At 37.0% G+C, this 24,413-nt stretch overlaps 1 protein-coding gene across 2 annotated transcripts; it reads right to left on the reverse strand.

Annotated features, from left to right (window-relative positions):
- Nucleotides 1-196: 196 nt before the first annotated feature.
- On the reverse strand, nt 197-21,965 carry ptpn3 (protein tyrosine phosphatase non-receptor type 3). 2 transcript variants are annotated; one of them, XM_082150989.1, is made up of 26 exons: nt 21,605-21,965; nt 16,946-17,115; nt 15,975-16,082; nt 13,224-13,266; nt 12,176-12,254; nt 12,029-12,073; nt 10,833-10,885; nt 10,502-10,619; nt 10,326-10,413; nt 10,128-10,216; nt 9,747-9,810; nt 9,441-9,571; nt 9,184-9,309; nt 8,720-8,833; nt 8,524-8,614; nt 7,257-7,334; nt 7,082-7,138; nt 6,842-6,998; nt 6,563-6,726; nt 6,369-6,459; nt 5,189-5,253; nt 4,903-5,043; nt 4,350-4,478; nt 1,796-1,941; nt 1,585-1,720; nt 197-810 (listed from the first exon to the last, which is right to left on the reverse strand). In XM_082150989.1, exons 2-26 carry the CDS (start codon nt 17,087-17,089, stop codon nt 730-732), a joined length of 2,538 nt encoding a protein of 845 aa, XP_082007115.1. In that variant the 5' UTR covers nt 17,090-17,115; nt 21,605-21,965; the 3' UTR covers nt 197-729. The 2 variants fall into 2 exon arrangements, with proteins under 2 accessions (XP_082007115.1, XP_082007116.1); XM_082150990.1 differs by lacking the exon at nt 21,605-21,965 and adding an exon at nt 19,810-19,831.
- Between the last annotated feature and the right edge of the window lie 2,448 nt (nt 21,966-24,413).

Genomic DNA, 24,413 nt, shown 5'->3' on the forward strand with positions numbered 1-24,413 from the left:
CTCACAAAGTAGTGTCCAGGTTACATTTTACCACCAAAATCAACAGGAAAACAGAAATTAAAAGGCCCTTCCAGCTTTAATTATTTTCATATTGTGGTATATACATAATTTCAAATTTTCAGGCCAATTAAGCTCCCCATATCTCATATAATACAAAGTCTATATATATACTCTATACTCTATATATAACTCTATATATAAACATTTTAAAGTATTCATTCATCATGATAGCATTTTTGTACAACCTCTAATTAGAATGGATTGATTTTAATTAAATACTTGCAAAAAAATTAAAATACTTGCTTAATTGCTCTACAAAAAAGAGAGAAAACGAAGAGTTTTTAAAGTAGATGTATTTATTTTACGCAATTTCTGCAAAAAAATCCTCTGGTTTGGGGTCAAATGTGACCTGAACATTTCTTGACAGATTTCGTGAGATTCACCCAAATAGAGCAATTGGTGTGTATGTGGGAAAGAGAAAGCGAGAGCATGTGCGCTGTGGGGTCCTATAAGCTTATACATGTCAAAGTGCTTTATGTTCTTCCTTGATCCGCACAGCTGTCAGGAGAGCCACAGCAAGAGAAGAGATTGTCCATCCATCTTTATCCAGACACACCCTCTACTCCCTGCCCTGTTTTCATCCGTCTTTATTGACAGTCGGATCACAGCAGCGGAGCTTCTTCCTTCACTTCTGTTTTTAAAAACTCCTCTACTGTCCCTCTCTTCTCATCAACTATTAGGTGTTGAGCTCTGTTTGAATCTCTCTCTGTACACCCTCAGAATGGCCTCACACACAAAGGTGAACTGGCACTGGAAAACAAACATGCACACACAGCATAAGTAATGACAGCACATCCAATAAAATCAGTTTAAGATATTCAAATTTCTGATCCAGTAGACAGATCCAAAAGTCCTTTTAGCCATTCAGGGTATGATGTTACCACTAAACCACCGTGAGTGATCACTATTTCCCATAGTTTTAAATGACCTTTCTCTTTATATGTCATTGGCTGCATCCAAATATCATGTAGTCTCTAAGTAGGTACTTCTTAGTATAAGAATAAGAACTTACTTTGCGACTGTTAAAGTATGTTGTACATAGTATGAACATATGTTGAGTGAAAGTAATCTGAACGTACTACATCTGTCATCTTGTCATTGTCATGTGACCTAGAGCGTCAATTGTGTCGCTTCACTGGCATGCATAACTCATCTCCTATCACATCTCCTCCACAAAAATTCACCTATCATATGGTAGGTATGTATGGATATTCAGATACAGCCATTGCAATTCTTAATTATTGACAATATAAATTAATTTATAATATATATGACGATATATAATTCTTTGTGAATTAATAATTCATGCATTACATGGCATCTAAAGGAATTGTGATCTGTTTGTTTGAACGGACTAACTGGACTGGACAGACTGACATTGGCTTAACCAATTATATGAGTTTGAGGTGAAACTATCAGTTTGTTAACAGAGAACATTTGAAACTTTTGAAAAACTGTTTGTTGGTGCGAAATGAGTGACATTTCAACTTTCACTTTTTGGAATGTCTGCGTGTGCGTTTGTACCGATGTCTGAACCAACATGGCCCTCTGTTCTCTCATGAATGTAATGATCTCTAGGGGATACACTGGCTTTTCCTTCTCCATCAGTGTCATGGCGGTCTCCATGGTGATCAAAACTCCCGTCCGCCCGATTCCAGCACTGCAGAAAAACATTCTCTCGGTAAGATGAGCACCTGATAACATCTGTGTGTCTGTGTGCTGGAAGTCCCCTCACCTGCAGTGGACCATAAGAGGCACCGACTCCCCTCTCATACTTCTCATTGACTGGACAAAATCCAGGAAGTCTGAGGAATCTTCTGGTACCCCATGATCTGGCCAGGCAACATACTGCAAATGAGTGATCGAGCGCTGCTGTCCCGACTGTTAAAAAAGAGAGAGAGAGAGGGCGAGGCTGAGCGCAAGAGAATGCTTGAACGAGTTTGCAAAAAAGCAGACAAGTCTAAACATGCCTGTGTTTTGCCTTGTGCAGAAGGATATTTATATGAAATATTCCTAGAATGAGAGCATTAAGGCTTTTTGCAATAAATATAAATCAAATTAAGAAATTTTAGTTAAGTAATTTCCATCAAATAATATTAATGCATATGGTGATTGCCTATTTACTTTCATTTTCATAATCGATTAATATATTAAATACTGTCATGAGTGCAAAAACTTCGTACACATGCTTTTCTGTTGGCATATAAGATCATTTTCACATCAGTTTCTGCCTTTATAAATCCCATTTTGTTCCTCACTTTTGATGTAGGATGAAATCCATTGAATTTAGGGTCAAATCAGATTGATGATACATTTTTATAAATGAGGCACCAGTATCCTGTCATTCTTTAACACACCATTTCTGCTCAGAGCTACCTAAATACACTGACATTTTAATTTCCCCTTCAGCTCTATCATGATCTTACAAGTGGGTGAAAGAGAAGAAGTGATCTTTAAGTTCTTAAATATGAGTCACAGTCTGAAGGCCAAAGTGGAAAAAAATAATTCAGTTGTGGTGACAAATCGGGCAGAAAGAAATAATTGGTTTGCAATCTGTGTGGTACGAACAATCACTCACTGGCATTTTTCCTGTACCCCCCAATCATCTCTTTCCTCTCTCCTTTTCTTTATTTTTTTTCATCTCAGACACACACACATACCCTATATGGACGAAAAATGTGTGATGTAACCTCCGTCTGCTGTCCGTGCTGAGATTAACTCCCACCAACAGAGACAACAGATGGGTCTCCGTTCTCCAGCAATGATAGATTGTTTGTGAAAGTGTGAGCATGTATGTGAATGTACATGTATGCTCTGGAACAGAGCGGTACGTGCCCTGCTTGCCATCGCAAATAAACGCTCCGACATGTTGACACTCTCTCTCTCACACATCAAGCTTTCACATAAAGAAGCTTAAAGCCAAATATCTGTTTTAAATGAAACATTAAACAAACTTTAGCGTGATAGGACTGACAGAATTTTGCCCAAAATAAGACTAGGATTAAAAACAGAGAATTTTGTCCTCTGCATTTAACACATCCAAGTTAGTGTGCACACATTAGGAGCAGTGAGTCTTGAAAACACACACACACAGCAAACCATGGACAAACACATCTGGAGCAGTGGGCAGACATTTTTTTCTGTGGCGCCCGGGGAGCAATACGGAGGTTCAAAACCTCAGTCCTTTTCCAGTATTGAGAATCGAACCCACAACCTTCAGGTTATAAGTCTGACTCTCAAACCATTAGGCCATGACTGCCCCATTACACAAAACAACTGTGTAATATTTGTAATAACGGTGTAATACCATGAAATTGCTTGACAAGTGAGGTTTTCTCTGTTGAAGCAGGAATTTTGGAAGAGGCATATCACCACTTTGAACTGTGAATGAATGTCATACTACTTTTGCTATTTCTTTCTATAAAGATAAAGATATGGCAGAAACAGTAAGACTATTATAGTATACTATTCCAAATTCAAACATCCCAAACATTCTAGCCTTACTATTTCTGACATATACAGGATAGAATGGTATATCCTCTCACTATTTACTCATATACATGTATAAAAGTATATACTCTTACTCATATACTCCTACTTCTGTCATATATAGTATAAGAATAGTATTGGTATGCTAATATGTTATTCTGAACTCATCCATGTTTTGTGACTAACATACTAGTACACTATTATTTTTTCTCTTATAAAGATATAGTATAAGAAAAAGAGCATGCTAGTGTGTTATTTGGAATATTGTCATGTTTTTTGTCTATTGTTCAAGCATGCTACTCTTAATATTTCTGCCATATATTCTATAAGAAAATTAAAAGCAGCAAGCTAGTAATATTCAGAATTTTGCCATGGTTTGTGGCTAGCTAATACAATGTTTCCCTTATAAAGATATAGTATAAGAAGAATAATAGTATGAGAGTAGAAGTAGTTGTAGACGTGGGCTACTTTGAATTCAGTCCATGATTTACTACCTGCTAGTTGTGGCAGGTGGTATTAGGGGGTGGGACATTCTCAAAATACAGAGCATTTGATTGGATAAATATATTTAGTGTAGGATGATGTTTTCTGAAGGATAAAGATTGTTAAGTTTAAAAGAGTACATATGCTAAAAGTGCTTTTTCTCAACTTTTAAAAGGAAATAAGCAACAAACTCTCATTTTGAATGCAAGTGGTCTTTGCCAGTGTATATTCAGTGAGCGTTGTATGCTATATGATTTTTCTTTCTGCTCCTTACAGGGGTGGTGTCCGTTTAAAACTATGTACGCCGTTATTGTTACCTGAGTATTTGTGAGTGTTAGTTCTCGAGTAACGTATGCCAGGTTACACTCCTCTGAGTGACAGCACACCTGAAGATACCCATAATCCCTCGCTTCAGGGGGATGCGGCCAGTATTGGTGGCACTTGGTCTGTGGAAATGGAAGAGAGATTATTGAGCACAACACAGCATAAAATAAATAAATAAAAAAAACACAAAATTGTGCTCCCTCTCTCCCTCCCTCACACACAGAGTTTATTAAATCATCCCTTTGGAAAGAATGCAGAGTGCTTGGTTACCAAGCAACAGTCAAGCTGAGCCGAAGAATACGGAACTTACAATAAGCTGTCCTTGGGGGACTGGAGGTGTGTGATGGGTATCGTCTGATTAGGTGTTATGTGTGTGTGCCTGCTATGTAAGTGTCTTTTTGTCATAAAAGTGAGTGTGTGTGTGTGTGTGAGAAACATTAATGTTTATTAATATTGCAGTACATTGTAACTCACATTGTGTGTAGTATTTAACCATTTTCGTTTCATGTGTGTGGAGAACACGTGTGTGCAAATGCGTTGAAGTACCCGTCCTCTTTCAGTCAGTGTGGTTAGCATGATGATGACACTGACGTCCTGCTCCCACACACTCCTCCAGAAGTGTGTACAGGTGTGCGGCAGTGGACCCTGAGCTGCTATGTACCTCAAAATACAACCTGCTGGCTCAGTCTGTCACACACACACACACACAACCAAGTCTTCAATATGTCATCGAGAGCCATAACTTTTCTATTCACAACTAAATAATAAAATAAAAAAATTAAATTAAATATTAAATAGAAATAAAATTAGGTAGACCGATAGTGATCCATACCTTCACATGACTGGCATTGATGTAATCATCCCCCTCCTCCTGCAGCACCACCCTGGTGATGTCATCTGAAAGAAAAGAATGAATGAGCAGAGAATGAGGAAGAGGGCTTAGCAGATTATGTGAAAACACCTCCTCCGACTAGTTTTAAAGAGTATTATGCCTCATTCGAAAATCGAAAGCTTATACACAAATGAATAAAATGATATGTTTGACCTTAGCCCCATCTAATCCAGTGTGGTAGCTTTGTTCAATCTCATCATGGTCATCCAGTAACCACTCTCTTGTTGTAAAATACAACTTTGCTGAATATTCTTTGAATTTTCAAATGTTCTTTTGAATACTCTTTTTGAACTTTCAAATGTTTCTTTGAACTTCAAATTGTTCTTTTGAACTTTCAAACCCCCAAAAAGCTTGTTAATTATCCATTATAAATGGAAATTTACAGTCCTGGATGCTGTTCAATACTGTGTTCAAGCCATGCTAAAATACAAGATAGTGTAACAGCTATTGCGCAAAGCATATGCTCACCTAGCTTACATTACATTTATGCACTTGCTTTTATAAAGTGACTTAAGTCAGGTTGCGTGACATACTTAGCTTGAAGTTTTAATGCATTTAAAATAACTAGGGTTGGGTATTGAAACAGATTTCACAAATCGATTTTCGTTTCAGTATAGATACATTTGGATAATGTTTTCTTAAGGAAAAACTCTCAACCAATGCTGTAAACCATACAGGTTTACATGAACTATTAAATTAATTCACTATTTATTTTTAGATGAAATAAATGTAAAAAAAAATTTGTTGTATACAAACATTTAAATTGCACATAAAACTGTTTTTATATAAACTTTTTAATGATGTTTCTACTCAAATTTGTTGCTGAAATATAAACAATGGCTAAAATTATGGCTGCTACAAAGATCTGCCATGCCACATTAAAGAGCGTCAAAATTACATTTAATTTTCAGCACAAGATCGATCCTGTGATTTAACAATCGATATTGGTTATTATAATCTAGAAATCAATATTGTTAACTCAGTCATAAAAGTACTCATTTTGTAGAAGAAATAACACTCATTACTTAGCTATATTGTGGACATAGTAGGAGTTACAGGCCGCAATTATTTTAGCATGTGGTAAATGTTCTTGTTTGGCAAAAAAAGCAATACAACTTACATGGTAATACATCTTTGTACCGATTCTTGTCCATATTCTCAGACTGCTTTGCACAAGACATTAACATTCCCTCTTTCTTCCTGTACAACTTCTGAGAGTAGCAAAACACACATACATGCACGGATGACAATTATCAGCAATGCACACACACACGCCAACCTGAGACATGCTGTAAAATGTTTCATTGCCCCAACCTCAAAGTGCAGAAGCAGCGTGCCAGTGACCAACCCCCTCTCCAGACGAGTCATGGACTCCTCTAGTGTCTCTCCAGACGGCTGGGTGGACAGTGGGGATATTTCACCCGGAAGAGTGAAACCCTCACCTAACTGTAGGGTGGGTTCGGCTCGCAAAGAGATACCTGTAAACAAACGCTGTTTGCCATTTCTGATTGGACGTCAAAGATAAAAGTTAAAACAATGAATCCCCCTCAAAAAGCACTTGTCTTGCCCAGATATAAAGACACATGTGCACACCTTTGCGGCGCACCAGCAATGCAAGTTCCTTGCTGTGCGACTCTCGGCTCGCTTTGATGAACATGACCACCTGCTGATGTGTGTGTTCTGAAATGTCCCGCCCATTTATCAACAACACCTGATCTCCCTCCATCAGTGGAGGCACACAGCGACCAGCCTGCAACATAGCCAATATTTGTACAAATGTAAAAACCAATAACCCATTCATATTCACAAGAAGCCAGGATTTGTATGGCTTACCGGAGATGCGGGGTTAACATGAGAGATGACCAGCGGCATCTTCTGATCCACGCCTCCCTAAATATTAGCCAAACAATATTCTGAAGCATGATCTCCCAGACAAAACTCTATTGTAAAACAATTTGAGCAACGATGATAAATACGCAAACTATATCATGTACCACTACCAACTCACTTTGACATTGAATCCAAACTTCCCATCTTGGTCTGGGCCGATCCTCATTAGCAGCAGATCTCCATCAGCGGTCACACTCTGTACACATAGGACAGGAAAAGGTTCAGAAAATGCTAGCTACAAAATAATGAAATACCACCATATATTCAGACGTTGTTCACAACATTCTAACAGCAAATAATACAAACAACAATCAAGGGTTTTAAATGTGACCTCAGAATATTCTTCCTTCTTTTGTTGGTAGACCACCTCATTCTAAGCAGTTTTGCACACAAACTGATAGCCTGACAAAGTTTTGTCCGAAAAGTCTGAGACAACCAATGAAAATGCTTCCATTTAATACAAAATTATATTATCGGCATGTCATTTCGAGTGAAAAGAAATTAACAGAATATCTTAGTATTTTGTCTGTCCTAAATTTTCTTTAATGACAGCAGCAGCTGATGATCATATTCTCCAGCATGATTTGAGAATGATCCAAAGAGCATTTTTTGCTTCAAAAGAAGAACAAACAGTGTGTCATAGAAACAGCACAGAATTGTACAAATTTAATTTCATGTCTATAACTGATTTTTTAAGTTTCTGAAATCCTACAACTTGTTTCCCTAGTCGGGAAAAAATATATTTCATTGTTTTCTCAGACTTTCATTCACAAAAATTCATAAGATTTTCAGTGACTCATCCACATGACTGTAGTATTAGTGTAGTGTTGGTGCTGTGGTTTAGGTCCTGAGCCTTTTGTTGCATTCAGCAACGTTTTGATTGCTTGTCTGAAATCCAATCAAGCGGTGCTCCTGACCACATCACAGATTATTATAGATTTATATTAGATTTATTTAGATAAATCTGTTCCAGGGTGAATCTCATAACACCTGTCATGAACATGTCTGATATTATATAAAAAATTAAGCCAATTTTTAGGACCAAAAATTCTCTCTCAAAATTACAAATGTATTCATTTTTGCAATATACACATGCAAAATCACATGCATGGCCATTTTCCGTCCTCAATATGACTTAAAATGGTCACATTTTGCTGCCTTGTCCTGAAGAAATGTCTACTGGAATAAATTACAGCACTTTTCTGCATTTCTGTATAATCTGCAGATCTTAAATAGTTTTTAACTGCCCTATCCATCAAAACAACCACTCATTTTAATGCAATGATCCTTTGGAAAGATATGCGGAGAAGCTTTGAAGTTAGACCCTGTTGTGAAACATTTCCCTTGATCTTGCATCATTGGTTATCAAGTACAATAACACTCACCTTATCCCAAATGTGCAACTCATCTTCTTCGGTGATGACGTCATCACTATGAGACCAACTACCACTCGTCCTCCCCTCCTCCTGAGTTTTCCTTCAGTGTAATCGGTTTTAATAATTTACTATGAGCATAAGTACAATTGAATACATATGTATGGTTGTAAGACTGTGTGCATTTGCATATGTAGAGTGAATTTGCCTGTAAGTATAGAACACGTCTTCACTCTCAGTCACATAGGTAATTTCATTGGTCAGGTTGTCCACAGATGATGGACGTGGCTTACGGAAGTCATGGCGCAAACGAGGACTCCGCCTAGAATAAAATATATATTCAATAAAGACACTAAACCTTGTATTAACCTTATGAGACCTAGACCTTAATATTGCAAACTACAACATATGCAGCGCCTGATATAGATTTTATATATATATATATATATATATATATATATATATAGAAAGTTCATAGGCACAGTATTTATTTGAAATAGAAATCTTTTGGAACATTATAAATGTAATCCATCTTGCTGAATAAAAGTATAAACAATTTTTTTTAAAGCATTAATAAAACAATTTAATCTTACTGACTAAAAAATACATTAAATAGCTGTCAATAATTGCTATAAGGATGAAATACATTTGAGTGTATCTGAGCACTGTTACCAGTTAGGCGTGTTGGGTGGTGACCGTGAGGGTAGACTCTTGGTCTCTAGGTGTTCCATTGAGTTGGACCTCACTGCAGGGCTCAACATTTTCTCACCAATCAGTTTTCGGTACAGTGGCATAGAGCTTGAACAAAAATAAATGCCATTAAACTCACACTCTCATTTGGTGGAGGCAGCAATAAACTCTAATTAACTCCAGCAATAAAGAACACTGTCATTTTTTAGAATGGCTCCGTCGTGACTCTGCCTGTGTACCTAAGTTTTGAAGTCGAGTGAGAGGGTTTCCTATTGTAGAACGTATGGTGGTCCACACAGGATTTCCACACGTTCTTACAGGCACGTGAAGTTGGCATTAAGAGGGAGACCACGTGGTTGCCTAGCTCACCCTGTATAAAATATAAACACATAAAATGAGGAAAAGCACAAAATAAAACACAACTAAGATGTTGGTTTTGCAGTATTAAACATCTTTGAGGCATTAAGTATCTAGCTTTAATATGGTAATTCCTGTATTTTGCTTTTGTTTCAAAGTATGAGAATTATTAAGCATGGATATCTTACATGTTTCCGGCGTAGGTGGACAAAGAACCTTTTTCTTTTGAATGAAATTTTGATGATGTTAATCCTGAAAAAAGGCAGTCGTTCAAAAAGCATGCTCCTCATTAAAAACAAAGTACACCAGAATCAAAATACGGGATACAGTTTCCAAGACTCTTAATTACACAAATAACAGTAATTCTACTTTTTCTGCAGTGTTTGTGCCTCATCCATTGTAATGATAATCACAGTACAGATTCAAACAGAGCTGTAGCTCTGTCAAACAATTTATAATAGCTATAAACATCCATTTAAGATGCTTAAAAAGGGCTTCTATAAAGAACATAAATCAAGCATATACGTAATTAAAACATTCGAGAAAGGATCTGATTGGTCAAAACTCACCATGGGAAAAAACTGGAGCAAATTAAGTGGCAAAACAAGGCCACGCCCCCTGATGTAATCCCCACCCAAAGGGCAGGGTTGCTAACATCCTATAGACAGGGATTTAAGAAATTTTATTCAATAGCTTATCAACACTGCCCATTATTTCTTGCCATTTTGGAAGTATGAAAAACGCAGGATTTTTAACCCAAATGGTACCTGAGTGTGATGTAGCTCCACTCCATACAGGTCTAATGTTCTCGCTGTATTCAAATAGCACAGCTCAGCTTCACTCTGAGACAGACCTCTGAAACACATTTAGACATTTATTAACTCTGTGTGTGTGTGTGTGTGTGCGTGCGTGTGTGTGTGTGTGCGCGCGCGTGCTGACATACTTGTGCTGTGGATGCAGCGACTCCACTTTCAGAAGGAACTCCTGGTCTTGGTCAGGGAGAAAATGGGTCTGACTGAGGTATCCGGCAGGAGTTTCAGAAACATAGTCTCCAAGCTCAGCTGTCAATCAGACAGGAGTATTAAAATGCTATGTTTGAGAAACAGTTATTACATGTGCTTTGCCAAGTAATCATCTTTTTTGACAGTGCCATTGACCCCAGCTTTTTCCTGTTGAAGACACATGCCTCTTCCAGGCACAGACACATACTCTATATATCAATGATGTTTCTATGGCAGAGCTGCCAATCACAAAGTGAGGTTTTCTCAACTTACATTGAACAGAGTAAGAAGCCAGTACCACCGCTGAGCTTAAAGGACACTTTAATCTGCAATAAAAACACACCATGATATTTTGGGATACAAAATATATTGTTGTGACATCAGTGATTTTTTTATAAGTATTTGTCAACATTATATATTTCTATTGTCAGTCAATATTTGGTACTTAAATGTCCATAGCTGTGTATTATAATTCTTATTTATACACAATACTGCGTGAGCTTTACTCTGTAACCAGAATCACCTGTTTTTCAAGGATGATGCAACCAGCATCCCGCATCTATTATAATGATGTGGGTTGCTGGTATTTTTGATCATTCAATTCATAAAAAAATACAAAAATAAAATAAAAACACATACATATATATACATACATACATATATATACACATATATATATATATATATATATACACAAATAAAATTCCTCTGAAAAATATTTGTTATTCTTATTTAAACAAAATACTTTTTCCAAAGCAGATTTCTAAATAAATTAATAGTTATCCATCTTTTATAATGTCAATTGTTATGATACCTAAATTCAGTTGTAGCATATCATATACATTTATAACATCTGCCATTAATGCCGTTTATCAGCCATAACGTGAAAACATTTATAAACTCATCTGCAGTTAGAATTTGATATTACTTTCTCATTTCCATTACTCATTTAGTAATAATGAATGGCACAAAGCGAGTAATTTACAGTAATACGAAAGTACAAGAACTACAATACACTACTGTTCAAAGTTTTTTTTAAAAGAAATTTGTACTTTTTTAGCAAATAACAGTAAGGCATTTATAATATTACAAAATATTTCCATTTAAAATAAATTATGTTTTCTATTCATCAAAGAATCCTGCAAAAATGAAGGTGTTTTAACATTGCTAATAAGAATAAATGTTTCTTGAGCACCAAATCAGCATATTAGAATGATTTCTAAAGAATCATGTGACACTGAAGACTGGAGGAGTAATGATGCTGAAAATTCAGCTTTGCCATCACAGGAATAGATTACATTTTAAAATGTGCTAAAATAGAAAGCAGTTATTTTAAGTTGTAATAACATTTCTCAACATTAATGTTCTTACTGTTTTTTTGATCCAATAAATTAAGCTTTGGTAAGCATTAGAGACTTTAAATTTAAAATTGTACAGTAGTATAGATGCAAAAGCAAATCAACATTTACCTGCCCTCACAAATATCCTTCTTAATTTGCAAGAAATAAAATTTCCTGCAAAACAAAATAAGGGTCAGAAAACCTCACATTCTATACACATATAAATAATATATATACACATTTCTGTCTCATTTGCACATAAGCAGGGAGATGTACCTGGTCTGCTCATGCTGGAGGGAGTTTGGATCAGAGATGAAGAACCTCACTCTAAATATTAAAAAGAATGGAGCAGAACCTGAGGGAATAACAGTGGGAGAAAAAGCAGAGGACACGGTAAGAGGAAAAGGACCCAAAACAAAAATAGTGAAGACAACAGATATTCACTGATCAAAGTTTAATGTAAGCTCAGTGTCATTCTACTTCTAAAAACATTTAGGCAATCCCCCAGAAATCTAAGCAAATCCATTAAATCATAATTTGGAGTTTAAAAAGCAGGTGGGCACTGAAGCGTGAGCAGCAAACACCGTCTCTGTCTTAATGCATGCACGACACGTCTGATGACTCAAGCAAGTTGATTAATTAAATCAGCCACCTCCAATTCTCATGAGGAAAACAAACAGGTGTCTCCCGATGCTCTTTTAGGGGAAACAAAATTCTTTGTGCTCATATGATTTAACTCATGTTACACACTTATCAAACATGTGCACTCTTATTATGGTTATGTCTGTGACTGATATCTAATCTGCTCCCTCAGAACTTCTGCAGAAAATCCCTGCAGATTTCCACAGAATTCTACATATCCACCAACCCTATGTCTGTATCAAAACTGCATTTCTTTGCAAGAGTTTTAACGAATGTGGATTAAATGGTAAAATCCACAATATATAAAAATATGGTCGAGAGTGAAGCTGATAAAAACTTTTATATTATGGCTGATATCTTACCAATATTACATACTATATTATTTGGTCAAAATAAGTGAAAAAGAAAGCTAAATCATCTTAAATGCTACAAGTGAATTTAGGTGTCCCAGCATTATATTATACAATATGAAAAACAGTCATTTTAACAAGGGCTAAATATTGCATTTAACAGTGTTTATTGTTTTTTTTATTAATGATGGCAAAGAGGAATGTAAATGTAAAAATAGGGGAAATGTGCATGCAAAATTAAATAGCCAATATTCTGATTGTCCAACACAATTGTCACTTAAACAAATCCATTGACTCCAGGTTGCCAACTCTATCTGTCTAGTTTCTCTCACCTTTCAGCTGTTTCTTAAAGGGTTTGTTGGGGTCCAGCCACCTCTGAAATATAAACATATAATCAATTATCACTAAAATGTTTCTAAAGACAGGGCATAGGGCTGGGCAAAAAAATCGATTTTTCGATTAATCGTTTTTTAAAATGTGGTCGATTCAAAATCGATTCTCAAACGCCAAGAATCGATTTTTTTCCATCTTTATGTATTAGTTTTCCTCCACTGTTCATAGGCTTGCAAACTCAATTTTATAGCTAATGCTGTGAGATTTTATGGTAGTTTTATCTAAATCATAAAATAACCTCAATTAGTGCTGCACGTTTAATCATATCCAGTGGCGATTCTAGGGGGTGGCCTGGGGTGGCCGGTGCCACCCCTGAAAGCTCATTGGCCACCCCTGCGGCCACCCCAGATCTGATAGGTAGGTCAAGTTCGTCAACACAAGAAACGAGAAATGTTGTCAATCAGTGATGACAGCTGATCAACTGATTTAGGGCCAGTTTCACATTTTTAACTAACACAGTATCGGTCGTACTGAGACTGTGAGAGCTGATTTCTGCTCAGCGGACGTTTGGCCATGCAGGTCAGATGACCCATGAGATAAGAGCACGCGCGCTGCACGGTGCACCTGCTGCTGCTGGTCCGTGAAACAAGAGGACGTCACACAGTTGCAACAATACAACAACGATAAAAACGCTGGAATCAGTCGATTGAGAGGTATGGTCGGGACCCAACGCAACAGAGTGCGGCACGGGAATATAGATCTGATGGCCGAGTGCGGGCGCGGGCGGTAATGCACTCGTGTGTCGATTCGCGGGAGTCGGGACTCCCGCAAAATAGAATGATCTATAAATTGAACAAATAAAAACAAATAAATTGTCATTCATCTGTTGCACAAAAGCAACAAGAACAACTAAAACAAAATAGAAACTATTTACAGGCCAGAGTCTCTATTTATAACATGTTTGCAGCGTTGAACAATGTAACCAATCACAGACATATGTGTTGATTTCTTGAACGCAATGGCCAATCAGATGCATTTAAGATAGAATCCCCTCACCGCTCAAAATGGACTTTTTGTTCAGTGCTGAATTCTGCATACTGGCAAATCATCTATTATATCAAACAAAGTGTAGATAATATGAAAGATTAATTATGCTGCCAGTTTCATTGATAATAACAGAGATTTGTGAGATGGCGATGAACTGAGATGTCAGCTTTTTAGGAATTATTAAGTGAGAAATCCGTCCCGCGCAGGTCTCTAATGTAGACTTTAAAAACAAACCACTAACATTATATTTACATTAACAGTAGCCTAGGCTGCAATCTAGTGTATGTAAACCTTTTTGCAGATAAACACAAATGCATTTTCGGACAAGTTAATGGCCAAGTTAATTGAGTAAATAATATCCCCCACTATGGCAATTAATAACAGACTATAGTAAACACATTTCCTAAATAGGCCTGTGACTATATCTTACATTTTATGAAATAGTACCATTATTTAAAAATAAAGTTTGCACTTTGTTACTATTATTAAAATCCTCTATTTCCTCTAATCTAGATCCAACTCCTCCCACCTTACATATAAGAGTTTAAAGGTTTACATAACATTACTTTATAGTATATATGGCCACCCCACTCTAGTTTTGTGTCCCATCTTGGCCACCCCAGTAAAAATGTCCTGGATACGCCACTGATCATATCGCAATCGCTATGACAAGCCTATACGCAATTAGGCTATATGACCAAAATGCTGCCAAAATGCTGTCCTGACTGTGACAGAAAAACTTGCGATGATATCGTGCGTGCGCACAAGACAGCACAGAATAGAATTATCTTTCGCGCTTGAACGAAGAACACACACAATTATGCCAAAAAATTTTTTTGTCGAGTATCTTTATAACATAAGAGCAGTCTTATGACGAACGTGAAGAGTTGTGCCTCGTGAGAGAATGAGTCCGCGTGTGAGTTCCGCGTCTCTGTCAACAGCGGCTGGTCTTAAAGGGACAGTACACTGTAGCCACTAATTATCTCTGTCCTTTAAGTTAATCAAAGAACAAAGAGAACAGAGAAAAACACTCACTGCTCTTGAATAAAGAACTTTTGTAACTTTGATTAGTCAATATATAATTTATAATTAATGCAACACAGACTGTTTGATAATTTTATTCAATTTCTGTATGGCCTAGCTGTTAGACAGGAAGGGCACATATTATATTATATGCAACGTTTTTATATGTGGGTTTATGTGAGGATTGTTAACCTGTTTGATCAAGACATGCGACTGTTCTGACTTGTCCAATTTTCAGCATCAATTTTTCATCTTGCATCAAAATCCTGTCTATTCATTGTATGCATTTGAAATATAGAGTTGGGTTCTGTTTTAATGTACCCAAGTGTACCTAAAATAAAAAGAGTTTAATATACAGGTTTGTAGCTCTTAATTTCTTTTTATTAATTAAACACTTGAAAACTTGTTCACTTTTTTTTCTTTTCTTTTTCTTTTTTTAATAAATATAGGATTTGTATTTAATATTCATTGAGTGAGTCGAATCGAAATTAATTTAGAATCGAAATTGGAAAAATCGAATCGAGAATCGAAATCGAATCGAATTAGAGCTTGCGAATCGAAATCGAATCGAATTGTAACATCTGAATCGATACCCAGCCCTAGGCATTACATTTCTCTATTTCTGGGTCACAGCAAGAAACACTTCTTGCTCACTTGCAAACAATCCCACATTCACTTACCGGAGAGCTGGATGTGTCCTCACAGATCTGCAGGCTAAAGTATTGTTTCTCCACTATGTTTAGGTGTTCACAAACCAAGTTGAACAGCAGATGACCAGCATCATGTTTCTGTGAAGCAATAACACATGCTGTCCCATTAACAATTGTACCAGTTTACCAAACCAATATTTATAAAGTGATCATATTCTACATGGTTTAACATAGGCTACAATGACAAATATCAAATTACTGTATGCGTGTAGTGGTCAACCAATATAGTTTTTTTGCAATACCTAATGCTGATATTAATATCTAGAAAGCAGGGTGGCCCAAATAATTCTGATACATACACTACTGCAAAAGTTTGGGCCCAATAATACATTTTTCCTTCAGAAATCATTCTAATATGCTGATTTGCTGCTCAAGAAACACTTATTATTATTATCGATGTTAAAAACAGTTGTGCTGCTTCATATTTTTAAAATATAAATGTTTTATGATGCAAGTCACTTTATTATCAGCCATTAACAAAAATATCTCAAAATGGCCAAATATCATTCAAATATAACTGCCCTAATCACAAACCAATTAACATGAATCAACATCTAAAAATCCTTTTTTAATTTTAACTCATTGCTCTACAGTTGTCAAGCAGAGTCCTCAGTCCCTCTGCCCTTATTTCTAACATCCAGTCTAAGACCCTATATTCTGTTGACTCCTATATGACTGACCTATATATTTCTGTCTGAAAAACATGCATGTGTGCACGTAAGTGTGGGTGGGTGTCCTTCAGAATATGAAGCCATGGTTGCAGCAGTGCAATATGGAACATGAGAAGAGAAGCACCAGTGTAATATCCATCTCCACCCTCTAACTGCCAATAAAGGCAAGCTCATGCACACATGCACATTACCCCTCTCTCTCTAGGGCTTTGACAGACATATTCGCTCATCCAATGATCCCAACACATCTGTATACACTCTTATACTCACACTGACAGTAAAATTTTGGGTTGTGCCATCAGGGAAGAGCACTACACACAGTAGGCCAGAGCGTGGCATGTGTGTATGTTTGGACAGATCAGCACGTCCAAGAGCAGTGATCTTGTTTCCAAGCATGCACCATGGGGATGTCATCTCCTAACACTCTCACATATACACACCTGCCAAAACAAGGAGTCAGACAGGTTAAACGCAAGAACTTATTCCAAATGTGAAGGTGATATTGACTCCCTGAAATAAAATAATGTGACGCATGATAACATTTCTGTACATACCGTTCCAATGTTATGAAACAGATGTGTACAGCGCATATTATCATGACGTGTGCAACGGACATGTTTAAAAACATGTTGGTCCGATGACGAGACCTCAGCAAATCCCTTTTAACTGTAATTATACATCCTGTCAGCACAGTGCCTATGACACACATGCCGCAATAAGACGTAAAAAAATATCAGAGATTTAGTGATTTTACTCATGCTAAAGTGTGAGAGGCACCTTAGGCATTGATAACATCAGAATGGAACTGCATGATTTGATGTCATCAACTTTCAGAATTAAAACGGACCCTTTTTAAGCATTTGGGTTTTATTAACTCTCACTTAAAGGGATTGTTCACCCAAAAATGAAAATGGTGAACATGTTGTTCAAAACAGACTTTCGTTCATTTGTGGACCACAAATGAAGATCTTTTTGATGAAATCTGAGAGCTTTCGGTCCCTCCATTGACAGCTACGCAACAACCACTTTGATGCTTCAACAAGTTCATAAAAAGATGGTAAAACTAATCCATATGAATTGAGTGGTTTAGTTCAAATTTTCTGAAGAAACGTGATCGCTTTATATGATGAGCAGATTGAATTTAGGCTTTCGTTCACATATAAACATTCATCAACTCACACATCAGTTGTGGTATTACGCAGCACATTTGAGCTTCCACAAGAGGTTTGTTCAGCAGGTTCGGTTGAGCTTATATCTATATGTGAATAAAATCCTAAATTCAATCTGGTCAAACGACCGTGTCTCTTCAGAAAATTTGGACTAAACCTCTCAATTCATATGGATTAGTTTTACGATCTCTTTATGAACTTTTTGAAACGTCAAAGTGGTAGTTGTGTAGCTGTCAATGAAGGGATAGAAATCGCTCAGATTTCATCAAAAAGATCTTCATTTGTGTTCCGAAGAAGAACGAAAGTCTTACGGGTTTGGGATGACATGAGGGTGAGTAATTAATGACAGAATTTAAATTTTTGGGTGAACTAACCCTTTAATCATCCTTTTCTCTTCCTCACACTCACACACACACACTGAGTCAGACTCTCTAGGTCTAAACATGTTCTTGCATTGTTTTTCACACTCTTCTTTTCTCCCAGCAATGTCCAGGAATGTGGACTATTTTACTGCCTGAAGAGGTGAGAAAGAAGAGGAAAGTTCCTCACTGCTGACTGAGGGTGAGAGTGAGACAGAGAAATCATTTCTCTGCCCACAAATACAATAGTAAAAGAGTGAATTACACTGAAAATCTCATTCCTTTTGTCCTACATTGTAAGAAAGTGATCAAATGCAGATGTTTCGGGGAGGACAGTCATGCATCTGTCAAGGCCAAATTTATACTGAAAGCAGCTTTAATCTTCAAACACACCAGTTCATTTATTGTTAGTAGAAATGACTTAACGTTCATTAATGTCTTGCTAAATGTGTATTTTATTGGATATATTGCAATAATTTTTTATGTTATTGTTTTGTATGTGTGTACATACATAGGCTACTTCATAATACTTTGATGATAAATCAGTGTCCTCATTTGTAAAAACAATACATAAAGTAAATAAAGTTTTGGGTTAGCTCAGTATTTTATGGAAGCTTGTTTCTGCCACTGAATAAAAAATAAAAAAGGTAATTGCGATATTTTTTCAACTCTGACTTTTTTCTCAGAATTGTGTGATATAAACTCACAATTGCGAGTTATACAATCAGAATCGCAAGATATAACCTTGCAATTGTGAGTTATAAAGTCAGTTGTAATCTCGCAATCGTGAGAAAAAGTCAGAATTATGAGATAGAAAGACGCAATTACCTTTTACATATTTCTTTATTTTTATTCTGTGGTGGAAACAAGCTTCCATAGTATTTATAATTAGCTGCATGTAAAAACAATACAAGTCTGTCCCCATTTAAAGGGCACCTATTATGCCCCTTTTTACAAGATGTAATATTGGTCTTGGGTGTCCCCAGAATGCATTTGTGAAGTTTCAGCACAAAATACCCCACAGTTAATTTATTATAACCATTTGAAAATGTCATTTTTGGGGCCTGTTTTAAAAAGAGCGGTTTTGGAGTGTACCACCTTAAATGTTAATGAGCTGCATATCCCCGCCCTGCTGCTGGACCCAGATGATGAAGAGACACAAATGAGAATGGACTAAACGTCTCAGAATGGTTATTTGATACATTTATGTACTTACAAAGTTTTAATCGCGTCCCCTTTGCAATTATGGATGTGCAACACACACACACACAAACTGTGATAACGTTCGCGCAATTTTTTGAAACCACACACACACACACAAATACTGTGATAACGTTTGCTAAGTACAAACGATTTATTTATTTTTTTCTTAAGGGGAGGGAGATAGACGTTTATATACTGTCTAGTATGGAGATAGAGCAGACCTTAATTTATTTACATTTGTAATTGCAGCAAAAACGCTAGCCTACGTGACATAAAACTGTCTGACGTTGTTTGTTGAGACATCTATGACGACGACAATAAATAGCTTTAGACGCATTTGTTGTTGAACTGGCTGACATCGATTGAAATGACTATTTACTCAAAAATCATAAAATACACTTACTTCTGGAGGTGACGTTGAATCGCGAACTGTAGGCAATGATCCACACTTGATTAACTTTGACCCTCGTTCACTAAACAGTCAAGTCAGAAAATGAAGGAAGTTTAAGTGGCGCCGTTTCTTCATAAATAAAATCCATCCGCTGCGTTTTCAGTGGCTCTGATGTCAGTGAAGACTACTATGTGCATTCTTAAATTCCACAACAGAACACCTAAGTTACACTTCTTATGAGACATTACACACCGGCTGTCGTTGAAACAATGGAGGATGCAGATCACTGAGGGCGGGGTCTATGCCAAAACCAGACTGTCAATCAAACCGTGTCAGTGGGGCTTAGCGCATTTCTACGTCACAGTGAGGGAAATCTAGAACAGGGCGTTCTGAGACGAGACAGTGCTTGTGATTTATTGAGATTGATAAAAATCCACCCAGTCGTTTTTTTACTTTCTAGGGTGGTTTTGCTCACACACTGCCAACACACATTTATGTTCAAACACCATGTAAAAGTGAATTTTGCATAATAGGTGCCCTTTAAGGCATTTTACATAGCCAAGTTCAGGCTGCTCTGTGCCTGGCCAAATTTAAGTGTACAGACATAATGCTGCATAAAACCCAGACTATGCTCTGACCCACCTCAGCTCTAGCATCAGTGTGTACCGTTGTAAATGTGTTTATGCTACCTCTGAGCATCAATGAAACAGTCTGTGTAAAGACAATTATACGCCACTTCAGAAGCGCTTCTTTGACACCTTTAAAGTGTAAATGTGGCATTAAACAAGTAAACATGAGTGTGTGTTGATGCTTTGGCAATACTGTATGCAAAACATTCACATCAATAAAGTAGGCTACTTTGTAATTTGAGAGGGAAATGGCGGGTGAGAGAGAAGCTAGAAAATTTGATACATAATATGATGTCCTATGGAAATACCATGTTATTTGATACTATTATGACAATTCATGTTAACAGCCTGAAGTTACTTCAAATTAATGAACATAAAATCACTCTTTTATATTCAGACCTTACAGATTCTGATCCTGTACGCTCTACGGGTCTCTTCTGCAATTGCAGAAGTTATATCTCTGAGACTAGGGAAATTACAGTGACCTAACACTAAACAGGCTTAGAGAGACGTTCACCTGGTTTTGCCAACCTTTCTAACATATCAAACACACTTTAGAGGGCTAAAATACATGTTTTACTTTCACTCACACGTTTGGAAACGGTCTGGGCTGGCGATCATTAATGGTTAATGTTTAGCAGTAGCTCAGTTGCAAAGCGCTACACGCTCGAGCTCATTTGATAGACGATATTTACGAGGAACGAAGTGTATTTACTGAAGACAATACTAAATAAAACAAAGGGCTTTCCGACCATAAATACCATTATGTTATGTATTTGAAACACGAAAGCAAGACTGGACATTTCAACACGAGAAACCAACTCAAAAGTTTCTGTATGAGCTTTTCTGGGTGTGACGTCTCGCATTTCTGACTCAAGTTCACGCTGATCTGCGAGGGCTCGGGCATTTCTGAACCGAACGGTCACGAAACCGAAGGAGAGAACAGACAGTCCTGCACCAACATTGTGGCTCGAACGAATAGCCTACATATATCAGATTAAACAAAACAACAATTATGGGGGCTTTATCGCGATGTTTTTAAAACCCATCCAAGAGTGAACAGATTTGTTGTTGTTTTTTTAAAGCTAAATAATCGTCATTTGGCATTTTCCTACTTCAGCCCACTAGAGTCCAAATAGAGCAGTGCTATATAGCACAGAAAAGCGTAAGAAAGATACCTGTTTGAGGTGTTCCCAATGTCTCTGCGATGCTAGTGGTGCTTAGTCCCCGTGAAGAGAGAAAAGTTTCCATGTTAAGGCGGTCATAGTTGCAGGTGTCGGTAAACTTCCGGAATATGTTATTTTTTCTCCGGGTTCCTTCGGGAGGGCAATCACTTCGTCACTGTGCTGACCACGAGCGCAAGATCTATCTTAAACATGTAGCAAATGTATTGTTATATTATGTTTCCCTTCTCACTGATAGTGTGATTACAACACACCTTTCACAAATTTCCACATGTGATTGTCAACCCACACATGGAGACTTCCGAGTTCACACGAGCCTTGCTTTCTAGGCGTTATTCGTGTTATGCGTGAACTCTCAGGAATGTCACGGGCGCGCGCAATCTCAGGTGCGTGTGCACTACGTTAGGGCGCTGCCTGCCTCCCTAGTCAACAAAGCACACCTGAGCCCTGAAAAAAAAAACTGCTCATGCTTTCTGATAAAAAAATAAGTCTACCGCCCAGCTAAACATTCACAAACAATTTATTAATTGCTCTTTTCTTCTTACGTAAGAAAACAGTTACTTCATATGGATGTTATCTTTTTTCTTAAGATTGTTCTTAAGACAAACTTAAGAAGAAATCAAATTCTGATTCTTCTAAAATCATGGTAAATAACTTATTAAAGTTAGGATAATCTCCAGCTTGTCTTAAATCCCCATACGAAGTTAAATGAAAGTATTGGTTTATTTCAAATGTTAAGCACTACAACCTTTTTGCAGGGTTCCTCAAATCTGGCCCTAGAGGGCCACTGCCCTGTTTAGCTCCAACCCAAATCACCTGAACAAGCTAATCAAGGTCTTCAGAGTTACAAGTATATAGGCCTATGTGATTTTCATTAGGGTCTGAGCTAAACACTGCAGGTCAGGGCCCATCCAGGGCCATATTTGAGAAACCCTGATATAGACTATATAGCATAGGGATGTGCTTGAGTACTCTGAAGTGACAATGTCATTATTATGCAAGGCATGACTTTTTGCTAAATTTGATATTCAGTAACAACTGTACAAAAACGGATAAAGAAATGAACGCAAACATGCAACAGAGTCAGACCACTCTGTTTTGAGACGGACTCTTTACAAATATCTATTTAAAATAAAAATGTGTTAAAAAAGAGTGATAAAGCGCTAAACTCCCAACAAGTCTTATGAATGTCCTAACTTCTTTCAGAAGAAGAATTTGGTGAATCCGGACCCAGCTTGGTTATGCTGGGAGACCAGCTAGACCAGGTTAAGGTCAAACCACAGGGTTATAATGGTGGAATAGCCAAATGACTTATGGAAATTCATGGAGCTTTTACTCATGATGAGTGAGTTATGTACAAGATAAACCATATAGAAACTTATGGCTACATATAGAAATTTTAAGGAAATTGAACCATCTTGTTTGCACTATAAAGCCATGTTTTGTTTTTGTTTTTGTTTTGTGCAATTTGTTTCTCTTGTGCCCAAGAGATTTTAAGTAATTAAAGATTAACATTTAGCCACAATGTTTCTGGTCTTGCAACAACACAAGCAGCTTAGATAAAAAAAAAAAAAATCTATGATGCGATTGAGGGTCTTGTGCAAATGTATTAGACTAGCACAAGTTTTTGACATTTGACAACATCTGTTTTAATTGGTTTCCATGTTTAAAACCACTTCAATGAGGCACCTCATGTGATTTGTCTTGTTGTGATCAGGCAGCATTTAGTTAAATTGGGATGCACAACAGCTACAATGTGATATCTTATTGTTCTGAGAAATGTGGGTATACATGGCCACCATATCACTCACACTTTGTTTCTACAGTAGATTGTTAATTGTGTCTCCCAATGAGAATCCTTGAGGTAATTTGACAAAGATGCGTGGATCTGTGCATGGGTGGAGAGTATTTGTGTGTCCTGGTGTCATCTCTCTGATTCAGAAACTAATCAGGGCTGACTGTCCCTTAACCTTCTGCTTGCCAAAAATAGATTTCTCTCTACTCCACACCCACCCCTCTATGACATCAGAGAGATCAGTGGATTTCTTGGAAGGTATAGCCTTAATAAATAATTGGGAATTGTATGACAACAGCCTTGTCACTCATCTTTTCTCTGATTTTCACTCCCGCCACCCTTTCTTTGTCAAGCATTAATCTAATATAGGAATCTATCACTTAATCTAGTATTTCATGTCATATACAGTATAAACCGTTCTTCAACGTAGTACCTCTGCAAGTAGGCTACAAACACATGTGTTTTTCTTCAACTGTTGTTGATCTGCACATATATTAAGAGACACTTTACCAGTTCTGAATGTTCCCAAGACTAATTTTTCCAGCATCAATGTCTAATGAATGTGCTTTTATGTCTCTCATGTGTGTTTGCGTATGTGTATTTTGCTGTGGTGACAAGCAGGCATCTGTTATGTAACCTGTAAAGTTGGCTGACTGAGAGTTTTAATATGCCAACATGCAATTAGAGAACTCTTAAATTATTAAGAGCCAGACAGGTTGATGAGGGATCCCCCTTATTGGAAGGTAATAGTCAGAGCTATCCAAGAAGAGTTGAAACCCTCCCCAACCACAAGCCCACTTATGAAATTCTCTATTAAATATACACATTTAAATACTTAAACCAAAGTATGTTAGTAGAATGTGAAAGAGGAATTTGGAAGATTTAAAAAAAATATTCTGTCCTGTCAGTTGGCCTAAATTTCTGTGCAAATCGGTTCTTCTCTTCTCAAAGCTTTTGTGAGTGTATTTTACCTCCTCAGTCTAACTCAGTTCGTGTTTATTTTGCGCC

This window comes from Leuciscus leuciscus (assembly GCF_965113295.1).
Source record: "Leuciscus leuciscus genome assembly, chromosome: 20".
NCBI classification, from domain to species: domain Eukaryota; kingdom Metazoa; phylum Chordata; class Actinopteri; order Cypriniformes; family Leuciscidae; genus Leuciscus; species Leuciscus leuciscus.

What these genes read in the sequence shown, in the direction of transcription:
- ptpn3 (XM_082150989.1), bottom strand. Translation starts at nt 17,089, where the DNA reads ATGACATCCCCATGGTGCATGCTTGGAAACAAGATCACTGCTCTTGGA. An exon ending in TCGCTGCATCCACAGCACAA is followed by an intron (nt 10,414 to 10,501) that starts GTATGTCAGCAC and finishes AATGTGTTTCAG; the next exon opens with AGGTCTGTCTCAGAGTGAAG. An exon ending in TCAATGCCAGTCATGTGAAG is followed by an intron (nt 5,044 to 5,188) that starts GTATGGATCACT and finishes TGTGTGTGACAG; the next exon opens with ACTGAGCCAGCAGGTTGTAT.